Source organism: Coregonus lavaretus (genome assembly GCF_964263955.1).
Source record: "Coregonus lavaretus genome assembly, chromosome: 39".
In the NCBI taxonomy this organism is placed as follows: Eukaryota; Metazoa; Chordata; class Actinopteri; order Salmoniformes; family Salmonidae; genus Coregonus; species Coregonus lavaretus.
This window is the reverse complement of record NC_140026.1, coordinates 16,772,970-16,790,042: the sequence shown is the minus strand read 5'-3', so window position 1 is coordinate 16,790,042 and position 17,073 is coordinate 16,772,970. Positions and strand designations below refer to the sequence as shown.

At 41.1% G+C, this 17,073-nt stretch overlaps 1 protein-coding gene across 1 annotated transcript in view; it reads right to left on the bottom strand.

Moving 5' to 3' along the window:
- Window positions 1–6,303: 6,303 nt before the first annotated feature.
- Window positions 6,304–17,073, bottom strand: part of LOC311112982 (multiple PDZ domain protein-like) — a gene marked incomplete at its 5' end in the record, with an annotated part of 158,369 nt that continues 147,599 nt past the window's right edge. The window contains 10 exons of the mRNA XM_084156108.1: window positions 6,304–7,762; window positions 7,908–8,031; window positions 8,195–8,304; window positions 8,772–8,876; window positions 10,423–10,545; window positions 11,532–11,572; window positions 11,693–11,786; window positions 12,086–12,172; window positions 12,523–12,670; window positions 16,060–16,253. Of these exons, the coding sequence (XP_084012234.1) occupies window positions 7,616–7,762; window positions 7,908–8,031; window positions 8,195–8,304; window positions 8,772–8,876; window positions 10,423–10,545; window positions 11,532–11,572; window positions 11,693–11,786; window positions 12,086–12,172; window positions 12,523–12,670; window positions 16,060–16,253 (1,173 nt within the window). The 3' untranslated portion in view covers window positions 6,304–7,615. The remainder of the gene's footprint in view (window positions 7,763–7,907; window positions 8,032–8,194; window positions 8,305–8,771; window positions 8,877–10,422; window positions 10,546–11,531; window positions 11,573–11,692; window positions 11,787–12,085; window positions 12,173–12,522; window positions 12,671–16,059; window positions 16,254–17,073) is intronic.

Genomic DNA, 17,073 nt, shown 5'->3' with positions numbered 1-17,073 from the left:
CACAACCAAAGACTAAAGCTCAGGGGTGGAAGCATTAGTCAGGGGTTGACGATTGTCTGTTGGGGAAGACGTGAAGTGACTATCGTTGTCAAAACATATCTTATTTATAGTTTTGACCCTGTTGTGCACTTCTAACTTGTGTGATAGTTAATTCCAAAATCAAACTTAGTATGACTTTTCTGGACTCCTCTCAACATTTGAAGTCTGAAAACGCCTGACAGAACGTTAACCTTGCTACAGTTGGCTAATGAAATCTGACCTTGCTCAGCTAAGCGTGACCTGGTCGCCGCATCTGATCTCACATCTAAGGAACTAGCCCAGACAAGCCTATCATCTAGTCAGCCAGCTCATGTTTCTTGAGTCTGGAGCGGTTAGGTAACTAACCCACAACTCCACAGGCAATTAAAGCAGCAGGTGCTTGGAATAGCTCAGCTGTCTATAGCATGTGTCAGGTTCTTGAGTTTTGGCACTGAGCTAACAGCTGTAGGCCACAATGCTAGCTAGCAATGCAGTGAGGAAAGTTCCTAATCATGCAGCACTCCATGCAGTAAATTCACACGTTTACACTATTGTCGCTTTGACATCTATTGTAAAGCCAATGTGATTTATTGCACATGTTTATGTGGCGGTAAGATGTTCCTCGGAATCTCGTATTTCCCAGTTGTGAAGTTGTGAATATGACATGATTGTGTTCAAGTGGTTTTGAAGTCAGAACAATTCTCCAATCAATTACATATTCTCTAACTAGATTAGCTATATTAAAGTTATCAAGTCTGTGAATGTTGACAATTGGTCAAACTAGTGACATACTGTATATCCACATTGTTAACGTTTGACATTGTTAAAAATGGCTTTGTTTTATCTTTAGGTTGAAAATGTGAAAAGTCAGTGATAAAATGACAAGTTGTTACTTCCCAGTCAGGACTTCATATTACAGAATTTCTGACAGCATTTTAAGGCAGGATGTGTTATTTTTTGTGGTGCTATCTTTGTTTATGGTTCTAAGATTTATAAGATACAGAAGAACAAAATTGTCCATAAATTGAATTGGATTTCTAAAAATGAAAGATTTCCCACTTGGATAGGGCAATTGGTGAATGGAGTATTTGTTTAGGTTAGGCTTGGTTGTTTTGAAAAAAGGAAACAAGATGTCACTTGGTTTTGTAGGAGATGACATAGTTCTGGGTGTCTTTAAGGGGTGGGTTGGGTCGGTTCTCCCATGTAATTGTGAATCAGTAAACCCAGCCAGTGCCTTAGCTTAGTAATAGCATGAGTCATGACCGCAAACAAACACACACACCAACATCCACACACATCCTATATCTTTTTCTACAGTAACAAGTCCCACTTTTTGACTCTCCAACACAGTGAAGAGAAAAGCCCAGCTAGAGACCTCTTACAAAGGTTTCACCAGGGGCGCAACTTTGGTTTTAGAAGTGGGGGGGGGGGGGGGGGGACATAACCTTTAATTTCCTGCATTTCTACACAATCAAATATAACCCGTTTGGGGTCATTTTTGGGTCACTTATTGTACATAAGAATAGAATATGTTTCTAAACACTTCTACATGCATGTGGATGCTACCATGATTTTGGATCCTGAATGAATCGTGAATAATGATGAGTGAGAAAGTTATAGACCCACACATATACCCACCCCCAAAATGCTAACCTCACCTGTTATTGTAATGGTGCGAGGTTAGCATGATATTTGTCTTTCTAACTTTTTCACTCATCATTATTCACGATTCATTCAGAATTATCCGTAATCATGGTAGCATCCACATTAATGTAGAAGTGTTTAGAAACATTTTCTATTCTTATTTACAATAAAAGTGACTCCAAAATGACACAATACATGATTTAACATTAATTTCTACACAACCAAAACAAACAGCAAATGTATCCAACAAATGTGTAGAGTCACAACCATGATGTAGTCATTGCGTGCTATGAATGTGGGACCAAATACTTAACTTTTTACTACTGTCCCAATACTTTTGCTCCCCTAAAATGGGGGAATATGTACAAAAAGTGCTCTAACTTCTAAATGGTTCACCCAATATGGATGAAAATACCCTCAAATTAAATCTGACAGTCTGAACTTTAAGTTCATAATCATTGTTTGATTTCAAATGCAACGTTTTGGAGTATAGAACCAAAAGAAGAAACAATGCTTCACTGACCCAATAATTACAGAGGGCCTGTAATTCATATCATAGGCCTAATAGTACTGTAGAGATCTTTTTAGTTGCACACAATATACAGTTGAAGTCGGAAGTTTACATACACTTAGGTTGGAGCCATTAAAACTTGTTTTTCAACCACTCCACAAATTTCTTGTTAACAAACTATAGTTTTGGCAAGTCGGTTAGGACATCTGCTTTGTGCATGACACAAGTAATTTTTCCAACAATTGTTTACAGTCAGATTATTTCACTTATAATTCACTGTATCACAATTCCAGTATGTCAGAAGTTTCCTAAGTTGACTGTGCTTTAAACAGCTTGGAAAATTCCAGAAAATGATGTCATGGCTTTAGAAGCTTCTGATAGGCTAATTGATATCATTTGAGTCAATTGGAGGTGTACCTGTGGATGTATTTCAAGGCCTACCTTCAAACTCAGTGCCTCTTTGCTTGACATCATGGGAAAATCAAAATAAATCAGCCAAAAAATTGTAGACCTCCACAAGTCTGGTTCATCCTTGGGAGCAATTTCCAAACGCCTGAAGGTACCATGTTCAGCTTTACAAACAATAGTACGCAAATATAAACACCATGGGACCACGCAGCCGTCATACCGCTCAGGAAGGAGACACGTTCTGTCTCCTAGAGATTAACGTACTTTGGTGCGAAAAGTGCAAATCAATCCCAGAACAACAGCAAAGGACCTTGTGAAGATGCTGGAGGAAACAGGTACAAAAGTATCTATATCAACAGTAAAACGAGTCCTATATCGACATAACCTGAAAGGCCGCTCAGCAAGGAAGAAGCCGCTGCTCCAAAACCGCCATAAAAAAGCCAGACTACGGTTTGCAACTGCACATGGGGACAAAGATTGTACTTTTTGGAGAAATGTACTCTGGTCTGATGAAACAAAAATAGAACTGTTTGGCCATAATGGCCATCGTTATGTTTGGAGGAAAAAGGGAGATGCTTACAAGCCGAAGAACACATCCTAACCGTGAACCACGGGGGTGGCAGCATCATGGGGTGCTTTGTTGTAGGAGGGACTGGTGCACTTCACAAAATAGATGGCATCATGAGGAAGGACAATTATGTGGATATATTGAAGCAACTACTCAAGACATCAGTCAGGAAGTTAAAGCTTGGTCGCAAATGGGTCTTCCAAATGGACAATGACCCCAAGCATACTTCCAAAGTTGTGGCAAAATGGCTTAAGGACAACAAAGTCAAGGTATTGGAGTGGCCATCAATCCTATAGAAAATGTATGGGCAGAACTGAAAAAGCATGTGCGAGCAAGGAGGCCTACAAACCTGACTCAGTTACACCAGCTCTGTCAGGAGGAATGGGCCAAAATTCACCCAACTTATTGTGGGAAGCTTGTGGAAGACTACCCGAAACGTTTGACCCAAGTTAAACCATTTAAAGGCAATGCTACCAAATACTTATTGAGTGTATGTAAACTTCTGACCCACTGGGAATGTGATGAAAGAAATAAAAGCTGAAATTAATCATTCTCTCTACTATTATTCTGACATTTCACATTCTAAAAATAAAGTGGCGATCCTAACTGACCTAAGACAGGGAATTTTTACTAGGATTAATTGTCAGGAATTGTGAAAACTGAGTTTAAATGTATTTGGCTAAGGTGTATGTAAACTTCCGACTTCAACTGTAGCTTGATCGCCCCGCCCTGCCCCAAGGGGTCCACCGCACTGCAGCGCCCCAACCCAACACACCCCACTCCTCTTTAGGATCTTAGTGAAACATTCATTATTGGTTTCAGGTGTGTTAGGCCAAGGCCAGAGTGACAACCAACAGTACAGCAGACTCCTAGGGCCAGGACTGAGCAGCCCAGCAGTTAGAGATTGCCTAAATAGGTATATCCCCTGACGTTGGGCATGTTTTCAATACAGACTCCTTTTGTCATACAGTATTCCATATAAGGCATCCAGACTTTATGAAAGTTGCACAGTATACCTTTAATCTTGTAATAAATCAAATTTAGTGATACATAACTTGACATTTCTGACATCCATTTTGACATGGGAGGATAACCAACCTTCCAATTAATGGCAATTCATTTCTTAGCCACTATAAATGCTAGTGTTTTACACCATCAGCAGAGGAATTACATTTCTGAGTGCATGATATTCAGTTTCACTGGCATATAGTACGTTGTATGGATGGTCTTAAACTGCAGTAGTTTATGTCTGGGATATGAACATGACAGGGCATTCAAACATATCTGTATAAATTCATCCTCATCAATAGTGTCTCCCATGTCTTCCTCACATTTTTGTTTGACATGTTTTGTGTCATCGGGGAAAGCCTCTATCAACCCTTGATACCATTTGGAAATCAACTTTAGAGGTTTGTCAGACTGCCTTAATAAAGTACAGTAGTTTCAATCTTTGAAGTTTCTGGCTTGTCCAGTGTTTGCTGCACAGAGAGAATAAAGTTCACCTCAGCGCCGTCACAGACTGGTCTTCCCTGGTTGCCTGGCCCTGCTGAGATCCCTGTCACCATCTGATCCTGCTCAGATGAGGCATGACAAATAATTACCTTGGTGTACATTTATACATTATATTATCCAAGAATAGAATCAATGGTTCAATAATTGAAATGAACATTATTCCCAGATCCCACACTGTAGCCCACCCATCAACTCAAGACGGAAATGTGTATCCATTTACTGGTTGTTATAATATATTGCAAAATTCCCCTGAGCTCCATAGACTGGTCTTCCCTGGCTGTCTGACCCTGCTGGGATACCTGTCACCGTCTGATAATGCTAAGACATGATGAGCATAGTGTTGTGTACTGACTGTGCACCATGAAAGTGAGGCCTGTAGAGCTGTTAATACCTTGTCGTTGTGAAAAGTAGGGAATTAGCTAGGGAAACTGACACCTCAATAACATTGCATTGCTACACTGACTCTAAAAAAAACTCACATTGCGCTTTCAAAAAACGTCAGAATATTGGTCTTCAATCTCTTGGCCGCTGGTTTCATCGTTTGATTCAGGTCTAGTGTGATTGAGGCAAAAATAATAGCTGAAGTAAGTCAGCTAGCTAGGTAGCTAGGTCACTAACGTTAGCCAACTTCTGCTAGCTCTAATGGTACACCCAGACAACAGTAGCCTCTCTTCGCACGCTCTGTGCCGGTGTCCGCGTTGTCCTAAATCCAGCCTGTCATATCACCAAATAGCCTACCCGACCGCTCGAAGGCATTCGCATGGTCCTAAAGCACACAGATGCCTCTTTTTGAATCACAGTGCAATTATAAAACTTGGGGGAACAAAAATGCAATTTCAGAATGTGGGGGTCATGTCCCCCCCATCCCCAGTGAAAGTTGCTCCCCTGGGTTTCAGCCTTTCAACCGGTCCGCTTGACTTCCCATGGTAATGGAACACTTCTGTGTTTTCTTTAAACCACTGTAGCTTAAGAAAAGGTTTTCATGTGTAGAAGGACTTCACACAGACCACATGCTTTGCTGTGAAACAGCTGCCTGTATGGAGACAGCAGACATCCTACAGTAAATCTAAACAGAGACCCCTTTCTCTACTCTCCCTCTGAAAAAGCTTAATAGAACAACCTGGGTTTGTTCATTAGGGCACTCACCCAAAAATCTTTACATTTTCCAACAGAAAAGGAACATTTATGTTTCTCATTGGATAGGTCCAGGTAGTCAATTTTCTTCCATTTGGTGCCTAACGAAGAAGGATGAAGTAATTATTATGTATGACATTAGTATCAGATTTTATATACTGTACATTTCTACTTGGATGTGTGGGTTTGGAGCCATTCCCTTTAATCTTAGGTATAGCCTCTAGCTAATAATAGATCAGATGCATAAGCCACATTCACTCCTCACATCCTCATAAATCATGAATCCACATGATATATATTAGTCAGATGTGCAGGTCTTGTGTGACGCCGTGGGCCTCCAATAATAACCACCGCTTGGTGACGAGCCCAGCAAGGGCACCTAGGTTTCCAGCATATAAATATTCTCAATAGAATTCCCATCAACTTTTACAAAACCAGTTAGCCACACTACTGAAAAGCCTATGGACTCTGTGACATTTCCCAAATAAAACACATGAAACCAATCAATAACTGGGGTTTGAAGGTCACTTTTATTAATTCAGCCTCTGAACAACTCAATACTGTGCTTGATGTACTTAACTAAGTACACATGTATTGTGATACAGATGTAGGATCTTAATTTGATCACTTTGTTGAAGGAGAACTTTCTTGCAATGCAGGAAATGTTAAACTGAATTTGAAGTTTAAAAAGGCTTCTGAAGTTTGTAATTTCCACTTTGAAATTTCAGACTTGATTTTCCCTTATGAAAAATGTGTCAACCCCTACAAAAATGTCCATTAATTAAATCCACATTTCCTGTTGCTGCAGTATTCTTTTCCTGCTGTAGCAAACTGGCTCAAATGAAGACCCTACATCTGTAAGAGTGTGACTGACGCAATGTTAAAAAGGGGATCCATTGTTGTGAAACTAGAACATGGGTTATCTAGCTAATGGTTTGAAATTAATTAAGAAGCTCCTATCCTGGAGGTGTACAAGTTTTTGTTCCAGCCCAACACTAACACACTTGATTCGACTAATTGTGGTCCATATTGAAAACCGTCAACAGTTGATTATGTGAAACAGCTGTGCTAGTGCTTGGCTGCAGTAGCTCTCCAGGTTGGAGACCACTGAGATAGACCACAGAAGCTGGTTTCCTTCACCTACTATCATATTATGATAAAGTATGGTCATTACAGAAAATGACCCCCCCAAAAAAAGAATTAATACTCGAATGGTAAAATACTGTGAAACAATACGTCACATCATCTGCATTAGCAGAACTACATTTCAGTGAGTGTCTCATACACGCCCTCTCCTTTCCCTGAGTGTGTGACCACGTACACACACTTAGATACTTGGTCTGCTTTAAGACCATTTCACTTCTGAAAAGGTGATTTGCATCACAAAAAAAACGTTATTCAGAGAGTTTAGACTTAAAAACGACAGTGACTTCACTATAGAAGAGGATGGACAGCAGTTTAAAGTAGCATAAGCTTTAAATAATGGCCCTTATTCTACCAATATTTTCAGATAATGCTTAAAAGGGCTCTTAACCCTAAATACCATAACACAGTCCATGTCTGAGCATAGAAAACTAGAGTATAAAAGATCTTAGCCACAGTGTCCAGTGAATACTTCAGTCTACCTGCAGTAGCTTCTGGTAAATACAAATAATATGGATCACAATGTTTCTTGCTACACGAACAAAACAACCTTCGAGTTTGGGAATATATGGGTGTGTTCACATTTCAATACATGTACAGTATATTAGGGTGTGTATGTGTGTCTACCCCAGGGTATGATTCTTTGTCTATGTGTGTAGGGCGAGGTGTGTGTGTATCTAGGAGAGCACAGTGAGGGCGATTGTTCCCTTGGTCCTCTTCAGGATGCCCACGGCCTCCTCGTGGGTGACCCCCTCCAGACTCTGTCCGTTAACAGCCATAATCTGATCCCCCCGCTTCAGACGCCCGTCCTCTGACGCTGCCCCCTGGAGAACATACACACGCCAGGTTACCACACTTACAATTACAACTGTCGAAAATGTAAATTCTAACAGATTTCATCGATTTAAAATATTATACTGACTTGCTTTATTAAACATCATTTAGTGAAAAGAGGAGATTTCCCCTAACCTTTCCAAACACGGTTTTCACATAAATAGGCAGGTCTCCATGTGGGCTTCCAAAGCCACCAACAATGCTGAAGCCCAGGCCGTCTGGGCCTCTGTCCAGGGTAATGGCCTTATATTGAGGAGGTCTGTAGGATGTAGAGAAATGTTGTCATTAGTTATCTTCTGTTGATGTTTATCAGGCCTTGTACGGGTTTGACAGGAGCAACAGGTGTGTGTGTGTGTGTGTGTGTGTGTGTGTGTGTGTGTGTGTGTGTGTGTGTGTGTGTGCGTGCGTGCGTGCGTGCGTACCCCAGGTCATCGTGGAAGATGCTAGTAGCAGTAAGGCTGGAGACTGAGAGTCCGGCAGCTGTCTGTTCCTGAGAGGGGCCGGTCACTGTGGTATCACCCCCTGCTACCACCTGTTGGGTTTTGTTGTTGCAAGACGCGTGATACATGAAAAGGTCATTTAGTTTTGTTTGTTCAGTTCATCAGCTCATTTACTTGCCTTTTAAAGGAATTTGTCTCGCATTTTGGAGCACTGCGATAAAGAACAATTTCATCATCAACATTTACAGACAACATGACATAGATGACAGCAGCCACATAAAACAGAAAGAGCTATATACTGTACCAAGCTACAGATAATACATGATAAATCAATTAAGGGTAGCTAAATGTCCACAATACGCACCCTTGGACACAAGACCATACTAATCTTTTAGCAACAACGTATATACAACACCTTTACTTCATCATTATATCTGTATTCAGTTATCACTGATGAAGTAAAGGTTTTCAGATATGCGTTGTATATGCGTTGTTGCTAAAAAGACCAGTATAATCTTACTGTAGTTGGGAGAATGACAATGAGAAGTCTTTCACTGACCTGCAGCTCGATGGTGCCGGTGGCGTTCTTCAGCAGGGTGACAGCCTGGCTGTGGCTCATACCCTCAGTAGCGGTCCCACAGATACTGACGATCCTGTCACCGATCTGGAGGGGTCACAGAGAGGTCACAAGGTTAGAGGTTACAGCATGTGTTAACCCCTTGGTCACAATGTTTGTAATACTGGTACATTTGGGATAGAGACAACAACTAATCCTAAATCAATCCCTAAATCGATCCCTAACCCCTACCTCCTAGGTCCTTGTGGGCATGAACTAACAAAGATGTATTTAAGGCATTGTATTGTAAACTAACAAAGATGTTTTTAAGGCATTGTATTGTAAACTAACAAAGATGTATTTAAGGCATTGTATTGTAAACTAACAAAGATGTATTTAAGGCATTGTATTGTAAACTAACAAAGATGTATTTAAGGCATTGTATTGTAAACTAACAAAGATGTATTTAAGGCATTGTATTGTAAACTAACAAAGATGTATTTAAGGCATTGTATTGTAAACTAACAAAGATGTATTTAAGGCATTGTATTGTAAACTAACAAAGATGTATTTAAGGCATTGTATTGTATGCCACTAGCTATTATTATTATTACTATGTGTTTTACTTTTCTATTATTTCTCTATTTTCTTTCTCTCTGCATCGTTGGGAAGAGCCCTTGAGTAAGCATTTCAGTGTTAGTCCACACCTAAAATTTGATTTGAAGGGATTAGCGGAAGGGAGATAGTGGTTTGTGTTGATTGAGAATAGTGATCACGCATTACCGCTACTCAGCCGGCCTTCGGCCAGGGACCATAAAGCAATTGATTATAATAATACTGACTTAGTAATTATAAAATAAGAGAACTACTGATAAAGTTAATGTAGGCCATATCTAATGCAAGCAAACCATATCCAGTATTTCTAAACCACTGCTTTGTGTTTCGGCTGCTTTAGTTCACCCATTCTTCTTGTTCTTTTGAAGGGATACCAGCATAGATATTCTATTTAAGACATCTAAGACAGGCCCTCTATTCTGTTACATTTTATGGGCTCAGTGCAGTATAACTAGATTTATGGTCTCCTATGGATTACTGCTCTACTATTGTCTGTTGCCAGTCTGTCTGTGGGGGCTACAATGGTCCGTTTGTCTGTCCTTCTGCAGGAGGCCATAGGCCATCGCTTTCAGCTGTAAAGGCCCTCGACCCTAATAGTACCAACCTACGTGATGACTTGAAACTGACTACAGGCAGTATTTAGACTTGAGATAACACTTTCACGGAATTCCCCCATTGACAACACTGAAAGATTGACAAGAAAGTCTAAGTTGCGGGCACAAATCTGAATAGCCCACTGTCCAAAATGAACCAGCCACAAATAAAGGAAGAATACACTTAGGTGTAAATATTCTAAAGTTGACTTAAACTTGAAGTTTGTGCTCGCGTTTGGTGTATTTGTATGAACATCCATCGACATGTTAAAGCTCCTTGCTGTTTGTTAATTTGTAGCTCAAAACGAATCTCTTTCTCTTGTTTAGGTGAACATTTAGTGAATAGACTCCATGTGATCAGCGGAGTCTGACTTTCCTTGAGGGTCCTTGAACTCAACAAACATAGCCCACATAACCCATATCCTCTTGATCAGGTCCCAACCCACCTTGAGTTTGTGTGTCTGGGCAGCAAGGCCGGTAGGGTTCATCATGGCGATGAAGATGGGCACATCACCCAGGGGACTGCCCACTCCACCCGCAATACTGATGCCCAATGAATCAGTGAGACCCTATGAGGAAAGACAACCAATTACAAAAGTACTTCAAAATCACTACAACCACTAACCAGTTGTAGTAAGTTACCTCACAAAGACAAATAAAATACATATTTAAATAGTGTAAAGTAGTTTAATTCTTAAAGGTCTAAGCCGTTGGAGGAGGGGTTCTAAGCTGACATATGGAATTGTTTTAAGATGGTCATACTATGGATCATTTAGCTATTTCTTTGAATTTTAGGACCACTTTAGGTATCACAAAAATATATACTACTACTATAGCCCATAGAAACGCACTGATTAACACATTCATAAATGGAAAAAAAGACAGTCAAAAAATGTATAATAAGAAACATGGTTTTGAAGTGTTTGTCCTATATCTAGGAGATATAAAACCTTTGGGTAGGCACAAAACTACCTTCATACTTCCATTCATCTTTGCAAACCGGTGCCGGTTACCTTCAGACGAGTTCCGTGGCACTTGTGGGGGTCGTAGAGCAAAACGGAGAACACCATCACATTAGTTTGTAGCCCAAACGGTTCAGACGCTACAAACAGAAGTTGGCACATTGACGGTACCAACTTCAGACGAGTCCCCTGTTCGAGACGGTCTCCCCTTTCCATAGAGTGGTCACATTCGTTTGTAGGTCAAACCGTTCTAACGCTACAGACGTTTTTGTGAGAAGACCGATTTTCCGGATGTCTCATGGTCTGACAAACATCGCTCTAGCTCTGCCACCTTTCACTGCAGATGCGGAAGTGCGACATCGGCGAATACTGTGGATTGAGACAGATATCTCTAGCTTAAACTGACGGATTTTGATGGGGATTTTGTTATTATGTTCCTTAAATTGACGCACCGGTGCATCAATCTACTCTAGGGGGTTACCTCTCCACGAAAACCAGTACAATCGGTATGTTGCATCAATCTTAATACAAGGACAAGCAAAAAATTGTTTAGTTTTTCCAAATAATGATAAATATTATAAAAGAAAGCTGACCTTTGTGAATTCAACACTTCTGGTCTCCTGGTGGTCCAGTGCTTTGTAAAAGAGTAAAAAACAAGAGTAAGCAGCCAAAATGAATCAAGACAAATGACGGCTAGCTTTAGTTTTCCAAACAGCTACATGTTTATCAACTGAAAATGTCTTAGACTCCTGACTTGTATGTTGTACGCTGTCACAGTCCATCTGGAGGCTTCCAGAGGAGGCTGACAGAGAGTGAGGGGTCACCTTGCAGCTGCCTGTTTCACTCATCTACCCAAACACAAGGAAAGAGAAACGTGAAATGAATGACAAATTGCTTTCCTTTATCTGAACTCCATTTTGGGACTAAGGACTACCAATAGGCCATAGAGGAAGGAAGAGAACTGGGGAGTATTCAGTGAGCTGAAATATATTCATATAGAACTGTAATGAATAGAGCTTACAGGGTGTCCCTATTCTACATGGGTCCTATCTGTTAGATTCATTTCTATCTGAACATTCTGTAACATTGCCCTCCTGAACAGGCCCCAGGATATAATTAAGGTTCAGAAAACAAAATGGCAGCTTACCTGACTGTTCTGTGAGAACCTTCTCTCAGAGTGGAAGGGTCCGGCTTTAAATCTGCCAACCTCCATCACTATGGGTCCCACACCGCACTGCAAACACAAACATGTAAACATACAAACACATAAATAGCTTTTCATCTAAACAAACCATCCAAAGAACAGATGCTAGTGACGTATTCCACACCAACCAGTCGGAAAAGAGCCAATACAGCACTCAGTATACATTTAAGTTTTTAACAAATTCTAAATACATAAATTATCTATCCACATCAACAATTTTTAAGCTTAATTTGAGACAACTAAAACTTTGAACCCAGCCTGGTCCCAAATCTGTTAGTGCTGTAAAGCCTGTGGTCATGTATCAAGACAGCACAAACAGATCTGGGACCCGGCTTTATTTGACCCAGATGGGGCTTCCCATGGTTCTTTCATAGGCTCACCTTCAGCAGCGCAGCCACTGACTCCTGGGTGGCGTTTCTGACGTCCTCCTTGTTGACGGAGAGGATCTGGTCTCCCTGCATCAGCCTCCCGTCACTCTCCACCACGCCCCCTTTCACTATGTCCGACACAAACACCCCTGTGTCGTTCCTGTTGGGGATAGAAACATCATATGAGTGAACCAGGGTTTATGTTTTGTTCGTGTGAGTGTTTGGTCTCTGTGCATGTGTCTGTCATTTGTGTGTGAGCATTTTGCAGTTAGGGTTTGATAGATTCAACACCAAATCAAATTATGCATTTTAAGTGTCATCTTTATTTGTGTAGTTCTAAAATGTTGTATTTAACTAATAGGCTCTCTCTGAGGACAATAAGGTATCTATAAATCTATTAGGTAAAAATGCAGATCAAATGCCCGCCTCCTGCTGTGGTTTGTTGAGGTCCATTTTGTTTTACCCAATAAGAGGCATGGCAGTTCAGGATCTATAGATATGTTAAGGAAAAGCAGGTTCCAAAGCAGGTAGGATTACCCAAATACACTGAAGGTAGACCTAGGTAAAAATCTAAGGTATACAGTTGAAGTCGGAAGCCAAATATATTTAAACTCAGTTTTTCACAATTTCTGACATTTAATACTAGTAAAAATTCCCTGTCTTAGGTCAGTTAGGATAACCACTTTATTTTAAGAATGTGAAATGTCAGAATAATAGTAGAGAGAATGATTTATTTAAGCTTTTATTTCTTTCATGACATTCCCAGTGGGTCAGAAGTTTACATACACTGTTGTTTAACTTGGGTCAAATGTTTCAGGTAGCCTTCCACAAGCTTCCCACAATAAATTGGGTGAATTTTGGCCCATTCCTCCTGACAGAGCTGGTGTAACTAAGTCAGGTTTGTAGGCCTCCTTGCTCGCACACACTTTTTCAGTTCTGCCCACAACTTTTCTATAGGATTGAGGTCAGGGCTTTGAGATGGCCACTCCAATACCTTGACTTTGTTGTCCTTAAGCCATTTTGCCACAACTTTGGAAGTAAGCTTGGGGTCATTGTCCATTTGGAAGACCCATTTGCAACCAAGCTTTAACTCCCTGACTGATGTCTTCAGATGTTGCTTCAATATATCCACATCATTTTCCTTCTTCATGATGCCATCTATTTTGTGAAGTGCACCAGTCCCTCCTGCAGCAAAGCACCCCCACAGCATGATGCTGCCATCCCCGTGCTTCACGGTTGGGATGGTGTTCGTCGGCTTGCAAGCCTTTCCCTTTTTCCTCCAAATAATAACGATGGTCATTATGGCCAAACAGTTCTATTTTCGTTTCATCAGACCAGAGGACATTTCTCCAAAAAGTACGATCTTTGTCCCAAGGCAGTTGCAAACCGTAGTCTGGCTTTTTTATGGCGGTTTTGGAGCAGTGGCTTCTTCCTTGCTGAGCGGCCTTTCAGGTTATGTCGATATAGGACTCGTTTTACTGTGGATATAGATACTTTTGTCCCTGTTTCCTCCAGCATCTTCACAAGGTCCTTTGCGGTTATTCTGGGATTGAGTTGCACTTTTCGCACCAAAGTACGTTCATCTCTAGGAGACAGAACGCGTCTCCTTCCTGAGCCGTATGATGGCTGCGTGGTCCCATGGTGTTTATACTTGCGTACTATTGTTTGTACAGATGAACGTGGTACCTTCAGGCATTTGGAAATTGCTCCCAAGGATGAACCAGACTTGTGGAGGTCTACCATTTTTTTTTCTGAGGTCTTGGCTGATTTCTTTTGATTTTCCCATGATGTCAAGCAAAGAGGCACTGAGTTTGAAGGTAGGCCTGAAATACATCCACAGGTACACCTCCAATTGACTCAAATGATGTCAATTAGCCTATCAGAAGCTTCTAAAGCGATGACATAATTTTCTGGAATTTTCCAAGCTGTTTAAAGGCACAGTCAACTTAGTGTATGTAAACTTCTGACCCACTGGAATTGTGATACAGTGAATTATAAGTGAAATAATCTGTCTGTAAACAATTGTTGGAAAAATTACTTGTGTCATGCACAAAGTAGATGTCCTGACCGACATGCCCAAACTATAGTTTGTTAACAAGACATTTGTGGAGTGGTTGAAAAACAAGTTTTAATGACTCCAACCTAAGTGTATGTAAACTTCCAACTTCAACTGTATCTTATCTATACATGTATCTACTAGGGCAAGGGCTGGGTATCTTTGGGATTTTTTCTTTTCCGATACCAGTTCCCGTTCAGACTCTTCAATTCGGTATCGGTTCGAGGTTTCCTTTTTCGTTTCCTATGTTGAATAAAGAACACATTTAAATCTTTAAAATGCCTAATCTTCCTCATTATATTCTCTTAATTTTCTTACTAGAACAAGTGTATATTAAAACAAGTGTGGGTCCCCCCCCGTCACCATTGATTTAACTAGTTTCTCAGCAAGTAGAGCAACTAGTCAATGACCAATGTTAATCACTGAGATAGGAAAGGTCAAACACCTTGACCCCCACTGCTCAATAACCTGTGGCCTACGCACATACTCACACTCTTGCGCACGCACACACACATGCACACACGCGCACACACACACACACACACACACACACACACACACACACACACACACACACACACACACACACACACACACACACACACACACACACACACACACACACACTATCCCCATCACCACTGCAGGCCTGACTCCTCAACAGTCTAATTGGCTCAGGCAAACAGGAGAAGCATGTTTCACACACACACACACACCGGTGGTTGCCTGAGGCTTCTCTGCTGGGGCCATTCCTGTGCTGTCTGTCTCCAGTGAGTTAGGGCTAGAGGTCACACACCTCTAACACCATGCGTTGAGAGACCCTCAAGGCGTGTGTTGTTATCTACTGGGATAACACACTGAGGATGGCTCAGCATGACCTTATGTGAGTCTGAATGAGTCAACACATTATTTAAACTATGTCCAATAATCTAATTGTGGTCTAAATGAAAAAAAACAAGATAAGTTGATTACTTGAATCAAGTGTATTAGTCCCGTGAATGGGACTAAGAACCATCGCTCTAGAGAGGCTAGTAGAGTCCTAGTTAAACTCTGATTGGTTGCTGCTTTCCCTTTGGACATCCCCTCGGGGACATTCTCCCCCTGCTCCCACCCCAATGGACATTTATCATTGTTACAGTTACATAAATATGTATATATATTATTAGTATTATTTTTATTATTGTTTCATTCACTTCACTTTTTGACCTGCACTGTTGGAGCGCCGAGCTTAAGAATTTCACTGTGCCCTGCAATTACGTCTGCGACCCTGTATATGTGACGAATAAACGAATCTAATCATCCTAGCGAAAGAAAGCTTCTCTCCAACATCTTTACAGTGTACATTTCAGGACATCCCTGTTTACGGTGTACATTTGAGGACATCCACATTTACGGTGTATATTTTAGGACATCCCTGTTTACGATGTACATTTTAAGCCATCCCTTAAATGTTTTCAGTCAAACGTCCCTATAAGACTTATAGGTTCTAGTACCTTCTCCCCACGATGCTGAGGCCCAGGCCCTGGCCGGGCTTCTTGTTCAGCTCCACGGTGAAGGCATCCCACAGGTCTTCCTCCTTGTACTGGGCCTCATCCCTGTACACGCTCAGACGCACCAGCTGAGGAGTCTGCCGCAGCACGTTGATAGCTTCGTCGTGAGTGGCCACGCGCAGGTCAATGCCATTCACCTGCGGAGATGGGGAGGGAGAGAGATTAGAGGGGGAGAGAGAGCAGGTGGAGGGAGGAGGAAGAGAGATGAAAGAGGAAGAGAGAAAAAAACAGATTTGTCAATATAAAAATGTGGCAGCAAGGGTAGAATCGATAGCATGTTATATTGTCCCTATGAATAGAAACGCCATAGGCCCAAACACACTGACAAATATGAATATTGGTGTAGGATGTGAATAATGCAACATACACAGTCAACAGCTAGCATACATGTGTGAGGGTAGGCCTATACTTTACTATAATTATATTATACTTATATTTTGAAAACCTTTTCTGGTAATAACACCACAATGTACTTAGCTTAGAGCTGAGAACCGCAACCTTATTTTAAAGTGATGCTACAGAGGTTTTGTACAATTTCAGCCAGTAGTGTTGAAAGTATTACACACAAGCCAAAACGGGTCCCCGAAAATTGTGCAATTTGTGTACAACGTCATCCATTCGTATTATATGTTACGTCCTGCAAATTATTATTTTTTAAATCCTGCAATTCGTATGATATGTTACGAATTCCAATTCGTACAATATGTTCAGAATTTGTAAGTGCTTAAGATCCCGTTCAACCTCTTTAAGGTTCCATATCAAGGGGAAATAGCCCATTAGCGCTAACATAGCCATGTATGGTTTTTCTCATAGCAGACTGAAATGGGTCGCTAATGACATTGGTTCTGCTTGAGGCACAGAATGGGTGGCCACTCTCTCACCCTCCCCCTGACCCTATCATGAGCAGTGTGAATACTACAGCTTAGCTGAGGGCCCAAAGTGAATTACTGAGGCGGG